This window comes from Lutjanus erythropterus, chromosome 20 (genome assembly GCF_056507025.1).
Source record: "Lutjanus erythropterus isolate fLutEry1 chromosome 20, fLutEry1.hap2, whole genome shotgun sequence".
Lineage (NCBI taxonomy): Eukaryota > Metazoa > Chordata > Actinopteri > Lutjaniformes > Lutjanidae > Lutjanus > Lutjanus erythropterus.
The window spans coordinates 5,374,615-5,396,059 of NC_139336.1; the positions used below are offsets into that span (position 1 = coordinate 5,374,615).

Below are 21,445 nucleotides of genomic sequence, written 5' to 3' on the forward strand. Positions count from 1 at the left end.
GGACCTTTAAGATCAAATATGAATGTATATTGAACTGGATATTTAAATAACATATCTGTGTGTGTGTGTGTGTGTGTGTGTGTGTGTGTGTGTGTGTGTGTGTGTGTGTGTGTGTGTGTGTGCGTGCATAGGCCTACTTCCAAAACAAACTCAGCTACAGTTTTTATTAGATGTGTACTGTATGATCTCTCATGGAGGTGTTTCATAAGGAAAAGTGACACCTCCCTGCTTTGACATGAGCACTTCATATGTTTCTATTTTTGTATCTCCTCATGTTTCTCAGGTTGTTGAGTTCACCCTGGTCCTTCACACCCCTGCGGCCCCTCCAGCGTGTCTGAGCGGCGGCTGACCGTCCTCCCCCTGCGTCTCTCTGCGTCTCTGTGCCTCCATCAGGACGCAGAGCTCCGCCTCGGATGCTGCTGGTGCTGCTGTTGATCTGATTACCGCGATACCAGAGCGGCGTCTCCTTAAAGCGACACTCCGGCTTAATTAATGAGACTGTGTGTAGGAGAGAGGAGGAGAGAGGAGGAGGAGGAGGAGGAGGAGGAGAGACACGCCGAGGATGCAGATGACGAGAGGAGGGAGCAGCAGCCTCCACCGGTCGCCTCCATCTTTCTCCCTGCAGGACGCCGCTCCGTTTCACCGCTTTGAGGTTATGAAACCGGCTGTAATCTGACCCCGTATACCCGCAGGAAGCCCCCAAGACCCACCTCCTCCTTCCTCTGCGCTCCATCCTGCGATTCATGGACTGTCAGTGCGTCACGCTCGTTCCTCCTGCGCCTTTTCTTCCGCAGACGCGTCGCTGCCTCCTGCCTCATATTTAGGTGATGAAATCGGCTGCAGAATCGCGGCCTGCAGCTCCTCACTCCTGCTCCACATACGGACTCTCTAGCCTTCATGGCTTCTCTTAAAGACGTCCGTAAATCCGCGGTTTGCGCGTCCTTGCTCGCCTGTCCGGCCTTTTGCGTTTCTGCCTCCCTGTCCGCCGCTCATGCGTCGCCGCTGCCGCGTCACCGCCTCTGCTCTCCCACTACACATGGGCTGTGATATCTGCGCGTCAACTCCGCGTCTCCGCCCTCGCTCTGCCGCGGATGCGGTGCGCCTGGGTGCTCGCAGTCTCCTCGTCCTGGCCCGTCAGTGAGCCTCTGGTCCGGGGGGGCTGGTGCCCGCAGAGAGACAGGATGGTGCGGATAGCCAGCGCGCTGGGGCTCGTCATGTTCAGCGTGGCGCTGCTCATCCTGTCCCTCATCAGCTACGTGTCCATCAAGAAGGACTTCCTGCTCAGCACCCCCAGATACGGACCTAACGGAGGATCCAGGATGTCCATGTTCCATGCAGGGTTTCGGTGAGTCCAGGCCAGGCTGAACAGATGGAGAGCTGCTGACTGCTGGTTTGCATCACATTAGCTGAGTGTTTGTGTTTTAGTTATATCAGGTGTGAACATGCTGACAGGCAAGAAAAGCAGTTGAATGTACAGAGCTGATGTAGTATGTGTCCTCTGATGTCTTCAGTCCTCATAAATGATGTTACTCACTGTTGTTTTTTATAATTTTTCCAGTTGCACACTTGTCCCTCAGTTTTTGCTGGTAGGTGCATAAACTTTGTCCACTGAGACATACCTGAAGAGTCTCAGGCAGGTGCTCAGACTCAGATGAAGGCCTCTCTGCTGTCTGAGGCCTGACAGCTCACACACTGTACCACTGTGCTTTCATGTAGTGTTTGTCATTCTCTACCAGGCCTATTCAACTAGCCGCCTGTGGGCTGATACAGCCCTTTTGAATTTTTCTATGCTAAAGAAAGAAAAAGAAAGCCTTGTAAGAAGCTGCCTGTCAATCAGGCTGGCATGTGCGTGACATGATAAATAAAACTAAGGAACATATCTCTGAGCCACTGAGAAATCTAACTCACATTAACAGGGTTGGATGGCATCTATTTTTTCATACCTTCATACCCTCCTGACCTTTTACCAGTGTATATGGTATTCATGGACTTATTTGTGCAGGACTTGACTGTACTCCACTGCAGATAGTAGGCTACTCCTTTAACACAGGTAGAGTTGGTCGTCATAGCAACACTATTCTTGCAGTTGGGAGACAACACACACCCACACACACACAGGAGCTCTGCTTTGGTCTTGTGAAGCTGTAGCTTTTACTCACTGACAAACTACAACTTACACTGTACATTTACTGCCAGACTGACAACGTCACTGCTCACCTTATTGCTGTCTCTCTCAACATGCTACACTACTCTGACCAATCAGTGGACTGCAGTGTTTGCTGGTGTACCTTTATCATCAGGACTAAACTCAAAGTACTCCCAAACAAAGGCAGAGACATTTTTATTTTTTCCTAGTTCATCCTGTAGCCTTATCAGTTTAATAGAAAGAGGAGCATCTGTATTTAGGACAATGTTGAAAATCATACTGTCTGGATTTCTTAATAAACTGGTATACTGTAATACCTTTATAATGCCCAAGCCTATTAGTTAAGCTAACAAGCTTCGGAATGTCTCTCAAAGCTAAAGAGATGTACAGCTGATTATAAAAATTGCCAATTTTAGAGTAAATAGACTGACAAGTATTTATTTTCACTGCCAGCTGCAACACTTCGTGAACCGGTGTGTTTACTGTGTAATGAATGCATTGCTATGATGAAAGAATATAACTTGAAGAGGTACTACAATTCAAATCCTGGTTAGTTTTCTGCCACTTCTCCTGAGGGCTCAGAGGAATATACATTACACTGTAAGAGTTATTTGTAGCCATTAATTGATAGAGTATTCTGTGTGGCCTGTGAGCACTTTGTGACTTTACCATTTGGTCTTCTTGCTATAGAAATTGATTAGCTGTGCTCTATAGTTTGGTCAGTGACTGTCAGAATATATATATATTTTTTCTTAGATTGTACTTAATTAACATAATCATTATGTTTACACTATGGGGCCAAAAATATGTGGACAGAGCCAAGCTTACTGTCCTTCCCCTGTTTCCTGTCCCTATGCTAAGCTGGACAAATTGTCTCTAATCTCTTTACACAAACTTTAAGACATTACACAAGTATAGACATGAGTTTCGTTACACTAGTTACTTACATGTGTAAGTCATGTGTGACGTGATCTTTAACTAAACATAGTTTTTCTACATATTAGACAAGTTGGGAGTGAAAAGGTGTAACTGTTGATATTTCTGCTACTATTAGCAGCTGTATGTCTTACTTGTAGGTTTAAGTATTCAGCACTTGCCTGAATTCAGAGTGTCCTACTTCAGACATTATTTGAAATAGATGACAAAAGATTCTGATGCTAATGAAGTATTGTTGTTGTTACTGCTGCTCCCTCTGCAAAGCTTGATCATTAAGATGCTTAAAAATATTTGATCAAAATGTCTCAGGAGAATCAGTTCAGGCTATTTCCTAACATACAGCAATGATGTTATTAATACATTTTATTATAAATGTACAGTACAGTCAGGCAGACCGCATCCTGTCTCTCATGCCGATGGTGGATGGCACTCATTTGGGGATTTTTAAAACATAAGGAGGCCGGTTTGCCCTGATAAACTCGTCCAAATGTAGCACATGTCAGTGTGTTTCTCAGTCAGTGGAAGTGTGTTATCAGCCCGAAGGAAAACAGGGCATCTGTCACTTAATCCCACAGCTGTGAACTAGATCAGCTCATTAACTCACAGCTCTTCTGTCTCTTCTTAAAGGGTAACTGTTTTTTTTGTTTTTTTTTTTGTCGTCATTGTTTTTAATCAGCCAGTTTTAAGTCACTTAGACACAAAAGCACGAGAAAATAGGGTCCAGGTTGAAAAATGCTCCTTGAAGTCCATATGTGTCTATCCATTTTTTATGGACATTATAAAGTATTTTGTTTGAAAAGATTTCAATATGATCAAAATTTTCAAGTACTGAAAAATAAAACTTTTGCAGTTGCTCAGGTGTATTTTTTATAGTATATAGAAATTCCACTCATCGTTTGCATTTGTTTAAACAGCAACTGTATTTGTATTAAAAGAGAAACTGAAAGCATCAGGGTGCTGAGTATGATATAATAGTGTTGTTGTACTGATGGATTAGCTCTGATATGTGACATTACATTAAATTTATTAAGGCGACAGGTAAACATGGAGGAAGTGTGGAATGTTAACCATTAACAGCATGACCACTGACAACATATATAAACAGGAACATATCATCATCATAAAATATGCTTATAAATCAGAGTAATAATAAAGCTTGTCTCGAATACAAGTTTCTAAAAAAATACCTTGTTCTCTTTGCAGTTGAGGTGACAGAAGGCCTCGGCCAGTACCTGAGAAATCATGTACGCTTCAGAAAGTCTGTATGCTGACTAAATCATTTGAGTTAGTGGACATTAACATCCCATAATGCAATGCTCAAAGGAAACAGAGGAGCTACTAGAGCTGTAAAACAGAATAAAAGGTGAATTATTATTCAACAGCTCAGAGGAGAAGAACCCAATCAGAGACACGAATCAGATAGGATGATAATGATAGGATGTTTTTTGTCAAAATGCACCTTGGGAATCTTAATCATAGTCAACTTCTCCCACGTGGATTTCCCACACATTCTCGCTCCCAACTTGTGAAATATGGTGACTTGGTCAGTGGCCCTGTGCTTCAGACTGCAAAGGCACAAAATCTTCTCGGTTAGTTTCAGGCAACAAAACTACCTTACCGTATTGACGTGAACCCTGTTCTCCTGGGTTCCTCCTTCCTGTTCCTCCATACACAGACTTTCTTGCTATTTATCATACATCATCTGACTCTGATAGCAAATAAAACACTAGAGGAGCGCCTCCAGAAATGATGCTAGAGGTGTACGTACAGCATTGTAGTTTGAAGTATTTGGGCACTGACCAAGCTGCTGTATTTCATGCGTTGGGAGAGATAACAGGCTGGGTATTTATGACCATGGGTTTGTACCTTCGATTTTTTATCAGAGGACCAGACATCTTAAAACACTGTTGTTAATCTTTTGTACTGATGCTGCAACCAGGACAGTTTCATGCCAAAGCATTGCTCCGATTGTGCATCACATAACATGAGGGGAATGTCTATGGGAAAAAAATAATGTACTTTTACTTCCAGAATCAGGGGCGCAAAGTCAGGACTTCATTGACTTCTGTCACACATATCATGTCATTTCTTGTTAGTACAAAATGGTGAAGTACATAGTTTGCTTGTACACATTCTGCAAAAAAAGTGTACTATAAAAATGGAGTGGAATTTAGACACAGTGTTGGATTACGCTGCCTGACTTTCCCTGTCTACAGTTTTTCCAGTCCACACAGGAGAGCTCTGATACCCTTTTAACAGTTTTCAGTAGGGCCACTGCAGTACGACTCCACAGAAAATCATTCCGTAAATCTTTGCTGTCCGACGTGTTGGGTCAGGTCCGAGGTGTGATGCTAAAACAGCATCATTTCTGATGAAGGTTTTGGAGGCCAGCGAGCCGTCCTTGGCTCTGATTTACAGCGTAAGAGCCGAATTCATTTTCCTTCCGCCTGTAATCATTTTCCTCTCTGCTCGCCGTCACCGTAGGCCAAGGTTATGCTTGGAGTGAGTTAGAAGTGCACGGGAGCAGCATTTTGAAGAGAAAACATCCTGCCAGTGGACAGATGTAAATTTCCTGCTGTGTTGTTATGGAGTGAAAGTTTATCATCTCTGTATGTGATGCAGCCAGTGGATGAAGAGGCTATTAGGCCATTTTAAAAAAGGATTACAATACATATTACAGTGAGAGTTTCCAAGTATAAAATAGCATGTTACAAAATTATATTAGTGACCTCCTGACCTTTCCTATACAACTACTGTAATGCCCAAATTTCCACTCGACTCTAATGGTCAGATTTTCATGAAATTTACTGGGTACATTGAGGCCTTGGTGAAGTGTGGTGTGTTGGTGGTTCAAGCTGTGGCAGCACTTGGTTGTGCACTAGTGTTGGGTGGTTGGATGAATATATCAGCTCTCCATCACTCCATCATTTGGGGGTAATTTATTATCATTTTATTTTACTAATTTAATGGTCTGCCTCCAAAGACAGAGTTTGGAGCTCAGGGACAGACTCATCTAGCAAGCTAAGAGAGACAGCTTGTATCATACTGTTTTGAGCCAGAATATTTTCACAGCTAACATGGTGAAATAAGGATTTATTTTGACCAAACCAGAGTTGGTGATTGTTGCAACAGTGGAAAGACTAACCAAGATGATTTTGTTAAGTTTTATTTTCTGTCTGTTGATTTTTAAAGTGTGATTTACGATGCGCTAACAATGCAATAAAGCTAGCCATAGTTTGGTAAAGAGAGAAACTTGAATTCAGAAGGGGTATGGTTTTATTTTTCAGTTTAAAAAAGAAAAGCTGTGTAAGAATATTGACTCTTGCATTTTGTGAGTTTGTTTTGTTTATTGTACATAGCACACATCTCAATATATCAGCAGTTATCATGTGAGCTGACAGTGACAGGTTGGAAAATTGTCCAAAGTCTATCGTGCGCCTCCTATGCTTTGTAACTAGGCCCTCATCAAGCAAAGAGTTCGGTCAAGCTCCAACAGGGAAAAATGAAGGATAAGTTAACTTATAAACGGTTACTTAGCCACATACTGTTTGAGGCAGAGAAAAACTACCCTAAAGTCAAGAACATGAAGCTGTATTTAGGTCTCTCAACTTTTATTGAGCAATTGACTTTCTGTCATCTGTTTTTGTAACAAATTGAGACAGAGATAGCTGTCTCTTATTTAAGAAAAGAACAAGATTGGCTGTAAGCTGTACAGAAGTGAAATGCTGATATTTAGCAGGTATGCTGACCTTTAACATAAAACTATTATATCACAAATCTAAGTGCTTCATTGTTACAATAGTAGTGATATAGTCATAATAAGCATGTTGGTTAGCACTGTTGCCTTACAGTGAGAAGGTTGTGGGTTTGAATCGTGGCTCTGGCAGGGGCTGTTCTGTGTGGAGTTTAACCTTTTAACCTTCTTTCTGTGTTTGCATGGGTTTTCATTGGGTACTCCAGGTCCTTGTTCTCCTCATACTTAGGATGGGTCAAATGCAGATAACATATTTCACTATAAACATTGTACTCACACGTATAACCCTGTATGTGATAAATAAAGCTGATTTACCTCATATAGAATAAGTATTTGAAATGCACTACCACTGCATGCCAGGTCTTCATAGAGTTGACTTAAGGTATTCCTAAATGTAAGTTGAACGACACTGGTGATGTTTAAGATAAGAGTGAGTGTATTTTGTTGATTTTTGTTTTACATTCCTTCTGCAGCGAGAGGCCGCCTCGCAAACCTGACCTGAGGTGAATACAGAGTGATGACGCTCTAAGTAAAGACACAAGGATGTGCTTTGCCTTTCCTTTTCCTTTATATTAATTTTTTTTATTTTTCTGTGGGAGTTGGAACTATCTATCTATCTATCTATCTATCTATCTATCTATCTATCTATCTATCTATCTATCTATCTATCTATCTATCTGTCTCTCTGTCTCTCTGTCTGTCTCTCTGTCGATCTATTGATCTTTGGTCTGACAGCTGACTTCATTTGAAGTGTTTGACATCTGTAGCAACAGAATCTCTGGTCTTTCTTGGAAAACCATTAGTAGCTTCTGCTTCAGCTGTTTTTTGCCAAGCTGACACCTGCAGCCATCCAACTGTTTGTGTCACGAACAAGACACAAAGCAACAAGTCTATGGCCCTGAGTTTTCTCTGAAGCGTTTTCGATGGTGTGGTGTTGGATTTGAAACAGCATGAAATAAAGAGTTCAAACAAATACTAAAAGTAAAAATTTCCAATCCAATTTTTTTCTGAGATCTCATTTTGTGGAGTTTAGGCTGTACCACAACAGAATGACGTGTCGACATTATTCCACTATTAAATCAGTATACCTATGGTCAGCCACAACATTAAAGTGAATAACATTGATCTTCTTGTTACAATGGCACCTTTCAATGCTAGCAGTCATCTCTTCAAGTTGATGTGCTGGAAGCAGGAAAAATGGGCAGCGTAAGGATCTGAGTGACTTTGAGACAGGTTCTGATGGGACAGACGACTGGGTCAGACCATCTCCAAAATAGCTGCAGGTCTTGTGGGGTGTTTCTGCTATGCAGTGGTTAGTACCTACCAAAAGTGGGTCCAAGAAAGGACAACCTGTGAACCGGTAACACGGATAGGGGCACTCAAGACTCAGTGATGCTTGTAGGAAGCGAAGGCTAGCCCATCTGGTCCAATCCCACTGAGAAGCCACTGTAGGAGAAAAGTTCATCATAGCCATGACAGAAAGGTATCAGAACACATAGAGCATCACATAGCTACAAACCAGTCAAGAGTGCCCATGCTGACCCCGGTCCACCACCAAAAGCGCCTACAATAGGCTCTAGACCACTGAGCAATGAGGCAAGGAGGATGGTGGCCTGGTGTTGACTTGGCCTCCATATTCCTCAGATCTCCATCATCTGTGGGATTTAGCAGCCCGAACCATGGAGGCCCCATCTCACAATTTACAGGATTTAAAGGCTCTTGGTGTCAGATACTAAAGGACACCTTAGGAGGTCTTGTGGAATCCATGCCTGGATGAGCCAGGGTCTTTTTGGCAGCATGATGGAGACCTAGGCCTACCATTATTAGGTTTTAATGTTGTGGCTGATCGCTGTAAATTTCTCTTAAATAACCTTGCAATAATATGGAAGTTTTGAGTTATTTTACAAGCTTATCATTTTATTCAAGGCTATTCCTTGATACTGACATGAATCATCTACATTTGGGGATTAGTAACAAAATAGTACAAAGGCCTAAACATAATCTTAGTTATTATCTTTTGCACACAAGATGATAACTTCTAACTCATAACTTCTAACTGTAAAGATTATATGTAATATTTCTAAAATCTGGAATATGTTGAAATGTTTCCCATTGTGACAATAATCGCATAGCTAAGAACTCTTGATACAAAGTGAGATCTTTTCCAACAGCAAGTTGCTCATCTTTGGTATTTCCACTGTATTCCTCTGGGCAAATTCTAATTCGTAGCTTTTTCATGCTGATCCAGATTCAGCGCTGCACCTGTCTGGCTGAGCCTCACGGTCTACAAAGATGGCGGACACTGCAATAACAAAATAAAGCTGCTGGAGGTCTGACTGCCATCAGATCCAGGTCAAACAGTATTTACACATACTTTGACTGGGCGGGCATCACAGAAGTGGAGTTTGCCATGCAGGACAGCATAATGTACAGATTGTATGAATCACCACATAAGCCTTAGGTGTTGGATTTCATCCAACCTCTGACACTGTCTGAACTGTCCTGATGCAGTAAACTTCACCGCCCTTGCTCTTCATGCAACATGAGCCAAACTTAAATTTACTTGCAAATACTATTTGACCAGTTGTGTCTGTCATAGCAGAGTCTCGACCTGAAACCTTGGCATTTTAATGTTTAATCAAAGGCAGAAGATTAGTATTAAAGAGGCAACTTCTCTTTTTGAATCAACCTTTCAACCTAGTTTACCACAAAGACTTGAAACAGGTGAAAACTACCAGCCTAAAGCCAACAAGAGAGAAAAAAATAGACCTACCAACAACTCCAAGGCTGTCTGATTTTCATGTTCATTCCTGTTAGACAGAAAGCAATTTAAGCAATTTTCTCTACCTTGAAACCCGCTAAGATTTCCTATCATCCAACGATGATTTGTATATTTTCAGTGTTTTATTGTTTTCAACAATTAATAACACAGAAGGACTGAAATGTCCAGGTCTATAAGATGTCTATCCAGGTAGTTATGCATGATATGATGTTCTTATAACTGCATAACCAGCTAGCCAATGTTAGCTACCCAATCAACTTGCTAATACCTGAGACCATCTCGAGTATTAGCTAACAAGCCGGTCAACAATCCTTCCCTTGGCCAGCTGGGTTGTTTACAGTAGAATTAGGATAGGACTTAAACCTGTAATGCCTCTATGAGGACAAAACTGTTGAGCTGTTGTGTGCAGTTACTTCACCCAGCAGTTGTTGGTCAACGAGTACCTCCACTGCTAACTGCTATTTAAATCATGAGTTTTACCATTTCTGCACCTGCAAAATAAACAGTACAAGTTAACCAGCCTTGGAGTTGTTGGTGTATTTTTGTCTTTTGATGGAGTTAAGCTAACAGATTTTCTATGCTTCCACTCTTTGTGCTAAGCTACGCTTTTTGTTTCTGTACCGTTTTCACAGGGATGAAACTGATGACTTTTTTTTTTATTATTATTTGACTCTTGGTTAAGAGAGTGTTGCTTTTACAGGAAATGCTGACTGATGCTGTTCTTGCCTGAGGAAGTAATTCTGACAAAGGACAGCATCATAGATAGAAAAAACTCAAATACATTAAAAATGTCAAGGTTTCCATGCCAAAATCAGGAATAAAACAAGCCTACAAAGTAAATTAAGTTATGGTTAATCTCCACGTTAAGTCTTGGTTTTAATACTGAAAGAATGGAGGCTTCTTGCACTGCAAAATAAATGTTCATCTTATCAAGTACGTTGAACTGATGATCTGTCTTAAAATGAAATCAAACTGACCAATGTTGACATCATTGGATTTATCATGCAGTACAAATTTCTTGAACTGCAGTAGCATAAAGAAGACAATATTTTAAATGTGGACAGTGGTCTTAAAACCATCTTGAAAGTAAAAGAAGTACATGAAATTTGCTAATAACTTGCTAAGATGGACAAAACCTCTGCAACTGTTTGGCCTTACTGCTCATTTTCCCGCGGTGCACTTAGTTGATAGGTAGAAAAGAGGCTGAAAGTCTGCGTTTACACTGAGCTGATAGTGTAAATGAAATTGTTTGAATTGGTTTGGCACTGCTGCTGGTTCCCTAAAGGAACAAAATGTTCTATATTTACCGACCAGCTCCTCAAACACTTGCACTTTTCAATCCTTTTGGAGGCATTTTAGCTTTGTGAACAAAGTGACAGCAGTCATTCATTTTCTGCAGAGCCCATCTGAAGCTCTTTAAAGAACAATTCTTATTTATTATATCTTGGGTCTATTTTTTGTTGACATCAAGAAATACTTTCAGTCAGATGGTCTCACATGGTTATTTTAAATTGATGGAAAATTTTACTCATCTTTGATTGAATGGATGAATGCTTTCTAAACCTAAAACACAAAACATTACAGATTTTTATCTCAGATCTGGAATAGAGTTTTCCTATGTACACAAATCTTTTACCATTTTTACACTGGAATTTCAGTTTAGACCTTGTTTGTAAAAAGCATTTACCTCCAAATACAGTGGTTTCATGAATCTGGCAAGTTTGCAAATTGGCTTGTCTGATTGCCTGACTGCTTGTGTTTCTTGGCCTGTCAGACAAATGATGCTTTCATGGTTTTCAATGCAGGTAAATGTGGATGTTTTATATTACCCACAAATCTTTTCTTTTTTAATGTAAAAGAGCTAAAATGCTCCTCAAAACATTTTAAAGTGCAAGTGGATGAGGCTGATTTCTTCCTAGCATAGGAAGACTGGGTTAACCTTCTTGTTTCTATCTCCTCTTCCTCCCGGTGCGTGTAGCTCTCAGCTGGCGATGAAGTATCTGGATCCAGCTTTCACTCCTCTGACCAATGCTCTCAGCGAGGACCTGCAGAACTCCTCTAAATGGAGCTACAACAGCACAGCATTTATACAGCTCAAGTAGGTTCACACACACACACACACATGCACACACACAGAGTCTCTCTCTTTCTGTGGACTTTTCTGATGGCCCTAAAAAGCTCAGCGTGCTTTTAGCAGCGAGCACCAGTGGTGAAATACTGAGCAAAGAGCACTTCAGCAGAATCACAGTAACCAAAAATGGGGCAGTAATCACATGGAGCATTTATCGTTTACAGAAAAAAAAAAAAGTGGCAACACATTTATTTGAAGGGGTGTGCATTATAAGACTGACATGACACGATCACAGCCATGTCATTAGCATGGGGAAGTCCTTTATGACTTTTGTCGTTTGGTCATTTATGTCATTTTTCATGCAAAGCTGACATTGTTTGAGTTGTCTTCCTTATGACAACTTGACATTAACATAATCTGTCAATGTCTTTGTTGTGACAATGTGATATTATCAAACTGAAAGACCCTGCTTAGCTTTATGTGCCAACATTACATTACACTGTCATATGTGGTTGGTTGTGACACTGGCTTAAATGAGACCAGTATTTTCCTTGACCTCAGCTAGAAATGGCGGTTTAACATGCTGATCTGTGGATGTGCAACTTTCAAACTTTTAAAAACAGACTGCATCCATTGTTGTCTTGATTATTGTCAAGTTGTCTTAACAAAGACATCTCAAACAATCTCAACTTTGCATTAAAAATAGAAGAAGAAGTCATAAACATTCATGAAGACTCCTTGTTCATGACAGGTCTTGCGACATGGTTATGACACTGTCATGTCAGTCTTTTACACACCCCTTCAAATAAAATGTTACTCAAAAAGATCATGTTGAAACCAGATAGCTTGAGTTGTTGTTTGGGTTAAGGTTGGAGTTTAAAAGAATTCAGTTGATTGTTTCACAAAAATAGCTCTAAGAACATTTAGCACAAGTTAGTTGAAACAAGTTCAAGTCCCAAGTCTTGGTGAAGCGTTATGATAGGTCCTTTAGGTCCAGTCCAAATCAAGTCTCAAAACAATATTCACGTCCTTAAGGACAACTCCAAGACAAATCTTGAGGCTTGAATGCTTTGAATTTTGTTTTGCAAGCTTCAAGTCCAGTCAAATCTTAACCAAGTCAGATCCCACGTCCATACCAGAAGTAGTTTTCATGCAACCAGAGAGCTGAGATCACATTCAGATGAACTGGTCATCAGTTGAGAGAAAGCATCAGTAAATGAAATGCCCCATACTGATGTATTTTAATATCTCAAAATGTAGTTTAATCTGGTTTGTAGGGGCCAGAGGGTGAAGAAACAAAGCAGTAACAACACAGGAGAACAACTGCATCAACAGCAACAATGCACTCCTCCATCATCTACAAACATTAATCTGCATAATAATCAGGTTTAATGCAGATTGAGAATTATATACATTACATGTGAGTCACAGTCATCATGATCATTGTTTCTGATGAGACTGGAGGACAGAATTTAAATGCAGAACTGGTATTAACTGGGTTTATTGTGTTCATAGTTCATTAGATCAGAACTGCTGAGTTTAAACCCCACATAGGCTTTTTCCTGTAATCCACTGTTATTACAATTACATTTAAATGTGGTCGCCGTACCACCTGTCTTATCCAGAGATGTGACTGTACCATACAATGAGCAGAGTTGTAAAATACATTACATTGCATGTAACATTACATTACAAATGAAAAAACACAATTCACAATTTGTGAATGCCAAGTTGTCAATAATCATAACCTGTCAAGTATAAGTATGAGTTCAACATCTCGAGAGTTTACTGTTCTAGCCTATCTACCTTGTGACTGGGTGGTTCACGACAAGTGACATTGACAAGCTAATGGCCTTCCTGATGAGTTGAATAGCTTTCAACAAACGACACCAGATATAGCTAACTAGCAAACCAGCCAGATTTGGTTCGCTGGAGCTCATCATAAATTGCCCAGCGGTTTATCCCAGGCTCAAAATCAAACCCACCATTGTGTATGTGGACAGTGACGGTGCATTCAGAATCGCAACAAAACACATCTGTTTCTAAAACTTCTATTGACAAGTAAGAGGTAAGAGGTTTCCTCCCAGAAAGTTTTCCTTTTAATTACTTCATGTTTAGAAGTGCAGGGGATGGACATAGTAATAGCAACATCCATGGTTTTCATATACTGGGATACTTAAAGTTGGAAGGTTCATGGTGTTTTGTCCACCTGGAACAACCTACAGTCTAGTCCAACACATTGCAGGTACTGCTGTTATTGTGTCCAGCCCCTCTAGACTTCCTAGCACTGAAGGATGTATAATATGGTTACTATGAAAAAAAGTAAATTGTCCAACTTGTGAATACTTACAGCAAGGATGCAGTAATGAACAAAAATGTCGTCCTTGTCTTTCAGAAAGGAGATTGCTCAGTACATCGACATCCCCCACAACTTCACACTGACACGAAGTGCAGTCCGAATTGGACAGCTAATGCACTATGACTACTCCAGCCACAAGTATGTCTTCTCCATCGGTGAGAACTTCCGCTCACTCCTTCCTGAGGTCTCGCCGATCCTCAACAAACACTACAATGTCTGTGCGGTGGTCGGAAACAGCGGCATCCTCACTGGCTCGCGCTGCGGCCCTCAGATCGAGAAGTTCGACTTCGTCTTCCGTTGCAACTTCGCGCCAACCGAGATCTTTAAGAAGGACGTTGGACGACGGACCAACATGACGACCTTTAACCCCAGTATCCTGGAGAAATACTACAACAATTTGCTGACTGTGCAGGACAGGAACAACTTTTTCCTGAGTTTGAAGAAGCTGGACGGCGCGATCCTGTGGATCCCAGCGTTTTTCTTCCACACATCAGCCACAGTGACAAGGACGCTGGTTGATTTCTTCGTTGAACATCGAGGTCAGCTGAAGGTCCAGCTGGCCTGGCCCGGAAACATCATGCAGTATATCAACAGGTAAGCACTGAGTTACACTGCAGTACATTAAAAATAACAACCTGGTATTAGTAAGTGTTTATTCAAGTTTTTTGATCAGCTCTCAGTATACAAATTAGGGAGGTGGAATGGTAGACTTTTCAACTAACACAGTGTGTCTCAAGTCAGGGGCGTCCCCCACTTGTGGTGCCCATGACCTCCAAAGTGGAAATTTTCAGAGATCTCTGAGTTCAAGAGCTGTGATGTGTTCGCTGATGTTTTTAGAAATAGCAAAGGCCATGGAGGTCATTTTTCGATGGATGGTAAGTAAGGCTGAATATTGGTACTCGATACCTTAAAGGTATTGATCAAAATAACCCAGTACCAAGTTCTATTGAAACTTCTCCAGTAGGGTTGTTTGGATTGTTTTTTTTTACATTAGAAATTACATGTTTGTTATCACAGACAGAGTGAAGTACATGAAAAATGTACCGTTGGGTACCGATACTGAAATCGAGGTACTCGTATAAGTAGTAGTAGTTCAAATGTGAGCGGTACCCAACCGTTTTCACCAGTTAAAATGAAGTACTCCAGTGATATCGGAATCACTTTAAGGATACTGGTATTGGTACTGGTATTGTAATTTTGTAAATGATACCCAGCCCTAATGGTAAGTTAATATATTGTGGTTTTAGTCATATAGCGTGTTTCTTCAGAATTTTATAATATGTCTGAGGAAAATGTTGATATTCCCAAAAGCTTAATCTTTTCATTATGCCTCGGCATTTCTTCTATTATGTTAACAGCTTGTTAGCTTGCTAAATTGTTAGCCTTAGTGGCCTCAATACACCAACACTTTTGGCGTCCCTGTTGCTGTTGCCTAGCAGCAGTGTCCTCACAACCTAACCACTTGTACACCAAGTGTATCACGTACACAACAGGAGTTCCATTTGAAGTGAGCAAGTTTTTTGCTGTGCCTCTATAAGATAGCAGTGATAGGTGGATTTTGGTGACCTCCAAACCTAAACTCCAAATGTGGTCTAGTTCAACCATTTGCATTCTGATTGCAGTGCAATCTGCATGAATTTACACCTCCAATAACACATGTTTTTACTCATCCATAAGATATCCAGATACAGATTACATTTCTTTAAATTAACAACAATATAAAATAGTAAGATCAAATCCAACAATGCATTCATCTCACTAGTTTATGGCTCACAAATATATAGTTTCACTTTAAAGACCAGGTGATGAACCCAAAATGCAGACAGAGCAGACTAGTAGCTGTTCAAAGATATTTAATAATAATAAAAAAAAAAAAGTTCAACAGGCATATGTGAAAGGCAGGCAGGTCAAAACCATAGAGTGCAAAAACAATAAAAAAAATCAAAGGAAGGCAAATGAAGGATACAAAATCCCAAAAGCAAATCCAAAGTCCAAAAATGAAACCCAAGTCCAAAGCACAGGGGATAGACACAAAAGGGCTATGATGAAGTGACACAGAAACAGAGAAACTTGAGGACTAAATAGACAAGGAATTAATCAGACACAGATGAAACAAATGGTAATCCAAAAGGGCAAGAAAAAGACAAAGACAGGAAGTAAAGTCACAGAAACAAGAGAGAGGATAAGAACTATAAAAAATGAACAATGAAAATTCCAAAGCATGGAACCATGACAAAATGTTGAGGACTGTTTTCAACTGCACTTCTCATGAGTATTTCCAACAGCAGGACTGTCAATGTGAGATTGGATCAAAATACAGTGTGTGTTCATGGTAATGGAGGAACATGTCATCCAGTGCAGGAATGTGGCTCACTGATGTGTTTTAATAGAAGATATGTCTATAACAAGAAAGACTGTACATTTTCAAGCCTAAGCCCGTTGCCTATACATTGCATTTACAGTGTTTAGTACTCTTGGTTTTTGCTAAACACAGTTAAACAGTTTTTCTAGTCCAAGAAGTGCTTCGTATGGAAGTGGTCGGGGTGGATAGTTGACACTGATTTATTCAGACTCTTGCACCTCTTAGCGATTTTCTGCTTGTGGACTCGCACACAATTAGGCCCCATTTACACCTGGCAAGGATGGTCAGCGCTGTCTCTTAAAGCAGGACACACGTTGCATGTTTTTCTCTGTGTAACGTGTCAGGACCCATCAGTCTGTCCATCTGTTGTCTCGCTCTATCTTTATGTCTGTGTTTAAAATGTCCCCATGTAGCCCTGTTCTATTTGCAGTAGTTAGCAGAAACTAACGTGTGGTGTATTGTATTGAGCTTTGCTCTATATGGCAAAGAGGAGATTTAGGCTCCAAAGCCGGATTATAAAGAAACAGCTATTTAGTGAAAGGTATGGCACAGAGCTGTAACTGTGTGTGTGGAGAGGGATTTAGGCCTGGTGCTTAGTGTTGTAGCAGCAGAATAGGCTGCTCGTACAGTAGCCTAATCTTCACCAATCCCATTAAAACTACCTGCTCTGGAAGAATTACCACGTTTAAGCAGCTCAGACGGCTTTCAGCACCTTAAGGACTCTCGGAAATGCTTTTGTTGAGGCCAGTTTGGAGAGTTCCCCCCTCTGTGACGCTCCAGAGCAGGACTGCCTGATGAGAACATCAGCAGTGGTCAGATTGGGTTGTTTTTTGTCTTATTTTATCATCTGAAGCTGTTGATTTCAACAGTTAACTTTTTGAGAATGGGGTGCAGAAAAGTTTCGAAATCTAGGTTTATGCTCAAAAATACTCTTATATTCATCAAATGCATTGCTTATATTTTTTGCAAAAAAAAAAGAATCAGAGCAAGGAATTACTTTTTGTTCACTAATTGATTCAGATTAAAGACATTTATTGATTGCAGTTAAGGTATCTGTAAAACTGAACACTTCCTCCAGGTAATTTACTTTGAAAGGCCTTTGAGTGTGACAGTAGCTGAATAATGACCAAAAATGCCTGAGTAGACTCAATCTGAGTTAATTAGTATATGAAGAATGTAGTTCTGTTGCAGTGAAGCAACTCAGAGCAACAGAGTGGTACTTTGTACTGATGAAGTTAGTGCTGTGTGATATACATTATATATTAATCAAGATTATATTTACATATATAATGGGTAAATAGAAATAAAGGCCTGTCTCTTATAGAAACCTATTTTAAATATGTTAGATAAGGCCTTGTTTTTTCCTGCCTTTAAATACATTTCCTTTTTTCTAACACAATATATAAAAATAATGAACCAAAAATCATGAAACTAAGTCCTTTCGGCCTAAACCAAGGCCTGTTGCGGTGACGGTGTGACGGCCCTGCTGTAATTTAGGTTGGCTAAACAGTGCAGTTTGTGGTATTTTGCAAATGACTTAATTTCTGATAAATGAAGATGCTATAGAGGTGTTCATAATATCACAACTTTGACTTGATTTATGAAATAATTTGTTGCATTTGTTCAGCTTTATGGTTTGAGCAGGCTAGCTAGACTGACTTACACAACATTTTCAAGCAAAAGAATTCAGTCAGTCTGACCATTGCTTTTTCACATGTAGCTATATTGTTACCTTCAAGGCATGTTTCTCAAGTAAATTTAACACTACAGCAGAAACACACAAACACAGAGCAACAAAGCTAACACTAGCTGGGCTAATATTAGCACTACAGTATAAAGTTCCACAAAAAGCGACATGAAAAATATTTACAGCCATCCTAACTGCTATTCTTGTTATTTAGTTGGCTTCAAATGAGGATTAACGTTCACACAGTGTCTCTTAACTGTCCCTCAGTATTACTACATCAATCTATTATTGCCTGCTAGCCACATGAGCCATGCAAAATTAACACCTAGTTCAACAGATTAGTCTATGAAATAAACAGCATATTTTAAAACATCAAAAACTTGGAACTTCCAAGTCTGAAGATGGGTCACCTGGCATCTGGTATGGAACCATCTTTGAGCTTGAAGCACTACTGGTCCTCATGTTGATGAATTTCTTGATGCATTGATGCATTCATTTAACATCTGCTGAAGGGTTGAAAAGAAGGACCTAACCAAATGGAAAAAAAAGATAAAAATGTGAACATGGCAATTGTAGAAGTTGCTTGCCATTCCCTGCAGTTTGCTTGTCAATAGCACAATATTTCAAAAATGTGTTTAAGGGCTTTACATTGGTCTCGTCAGAATTTAATTGAGGTGTTTTTCTTTTTTAATTGGCTTACACTCAACATACTTTACTCTTCTCCTCTTCTTGTAACCAACAGCTACTGGAAAACCAAGCAGCTGTCGCCGAAGCGCCTGAGCACCGGCATCCTGATGTACACATTGGCGTCCTCCATGTGCGACCAGATCCACCTGTACGGCTTCTGGCCCTTTGGCTGGGACCCTAACACGGGTAAGGAGCTGCCGTACCACTACTACGACAAGAAGGGCACCAAGTTCACCACCAAATGGCAGGAGTCCCATCAGCTTCCGGCCGAGTTCAGACTCCTCTACAAGATGCATATGCAGGGATTGCTGAAGCTCACCCTCTCGCACTGTGCTTAGCCCTAAAACTGGCACAGGCCAGAGATACCAAGATGCTGAACCAGACAAGGGACGGATTCAATCTTGGCTTTAAGGCTGAGTTGGTGCAATGTGTTCTTAAACTGCTTTTAGTCCAAGATTCCTGAGCACAAGCCCATAATCCCATGCTCAAGATGACCGGTTTGTCCAAACCACAACAGCTCAAGAAGCAAGAAGTCTATTAGTTTCTTCAATAATGTAAAGAACAACTGCAGTCAGGTCTCTGCAGCTGGACTTCTAGGCAGTGATGCTTTTCAAGATAATATCACAACCTTGAATTGCTTCATGGTGTTTTTATCAGTCATCACTCTCGGCACTACAGCTACAAATCAGCAGATTGACTGTTTGAAACCAAGGCTGTGTTCACGGAAGATCCCTTGTCCATTTCCATGAGACTACTGTGTTGATGCAGTTCAGGGCCATTGCAAAAAAGCTGATCCTGGCTCAATGTTTGCTGTAACTTAATGCAACATCATCCAGCAGCACACTGTATGGGCCAATCAGATGTGTGCAAGTCCACATTGCTCATAGAAAAAATGATTGTCACTGATAACTTTACAGAGTTGTAAAATGCTGTTTCATATTATTATAACCAGCTGTGCAGTATTTTGGCATCTGATAAGCCTTCAAACTCATGGATCGGTTACTCAAACTGGGCTTCCTGTATTTTATCATCTCACTAGTATCTAAAGCCTCATGCTACCACCAACACAGGCCCTAGCATTTTTTTAATGGAGTGCTTCTTCCGATCTAAACACCCTGTCAGACAGCAATGTCGTTATTCAAAGTTTGACTACAGTGGCAGAGTTACCGAAACATTTCTTAGGCTGGGATCAGACTACCCTGATATCCCTGCCCTTTAAGATGGTCACCATGTTACATTGTGCGATCATAATTGTCTTCTTGCTGTGTCTTGGCTAAGACAAATAACAGTCTGTACATGAAATTCTGACCAATCATAGTTTGACATCTTTCACAACTTGGATGACATGAATAGGTGATTTGTTAGGAGGTTTCAAGGAACGATTTTACCATTACACCTAAAAGCACCATTATTCGTCTTCCACCTTACCATGTTGTTAACCACTACATAATCTCTGTAAACACATACCTGTATTTGAATGCAGAACCTGTAGTCAAGGGACAAGATTTTAGTATCTGAAGCATTCTGGTTTCCATTTGTAGGCTGTTTGTAGTCTGAGTATTTTAGACCAGTCACGTTTGAGTGGGCTTTGGTTGCAGGCAGATAAATGGACCGTGTGGAAAGCAAACGAGGTTGAACACACTGGCCGAAATGCAACCTCGGTATTGTCTGACAGTAATTTAGCTTTTTCTATGCAGATAACTGTTTATAGAGATGAGTTTAGTTGTCATCTGTCATCCATTCTCGCATGCCCCCAGAAGATAAATCATTGCAAGGCAACAGCCGACAGGTTTCTTAGATTGACCACTAGGTGAAAGAAAGCAAATAAAAAGTTCTCTTCTCTCTGTCGGGACATTTTTAGGTGTTCCAAATGCTGCATCAGTTGTCAGTAGACATACTGGTCTGTAGTCTGAACAGGAAGAGCACTTATAGTGGACTTAGACATAAATCTAAATCTCACCGCTGTCTTCAGTCCCGAAAACAAAGAAATATGTCACATGTCGTGTGTCATCTTCACTATTGGATGTAAAAAACATTAAGACCTGAGGAGAACGATCGTGTTGCAAATGATTAACAAATAAGCACAGGACAGTACTTTCTACATTGCTATATTAGACAATTATAACACTTTAAAACATTTTAAATTGAGGCATGCGGCAGAAACTCTTAAACAATAACTTAAATGAGTGCAAAATTTAGATGAAAAGATTAGTCACAGTAATTTAGTCACAGGTTTATAGAAAATCTTGAAATGTTGGCCAGATTTCCACATATTTATTCTTAAAGCTCCATTCCCTTAATTTGTGGCCACTAGGGGCAGCAGAACAAATTGAAAATGCAAATTCTGACATATTAATACTTTGAATAGTTGTTCCAGCTAATGTCTAAACAAGCTGCCTATTTAGACATCCAGCTGACACACAGCAACATCGTCATCATTTGAGTTGTCCACCTTCTTTTAGCTCTGGCTTGGTCTCCACCAACTCCTGAGGAAAATATCCGAATTGTTAGCTGCTAAATGTTGTGCTATGTTCACCAGCTGATCTTGAACTTTGTCTGTCTGCTGTGTGGTACCTGGCCAGTAGTGTAATAAAACTGGGATGGAATTTAAAACCCACAGAATGCAACAACGTGGGAGTCTACAGTCTGCAGCTGATTGTA

The 21,445-nt window shown here is 40.4% G+C and overlaps 1 protein-coding gene across 1 annotated transcript; it reads left to right on the top strand.

Annotated features, from left to right (window-relative positions):
- Window positions 1–424: 424 nt before the first annotated feature.
- st8sia3 (ST8 alpha-N-acetyl-neuraminide alpha-2,8-sialyltransferase 3) lies at window positions 425–20,666 on the top strand. The gene is made up of 4 exons (XM_084746350.1): window positions 425–1,345; window positions 11,597–11,716; window positions 14,085–14,642; window positions 18,840–20,666. Exons 1-4 carry the CDS (start codon window positions 1,092–1,094, stop codon window positions 19,120–19,122), a joined length of 1,215 nt encoding a protein of 404 aa, XP_084602476.1. The 5' UTR covers window positions 425–1,091; the 3' UTR covers window positions 19,123–20,666.
- The last annotated feature ends 779 nt before the right edge of the window (window positions 20,667–21,445 follow it).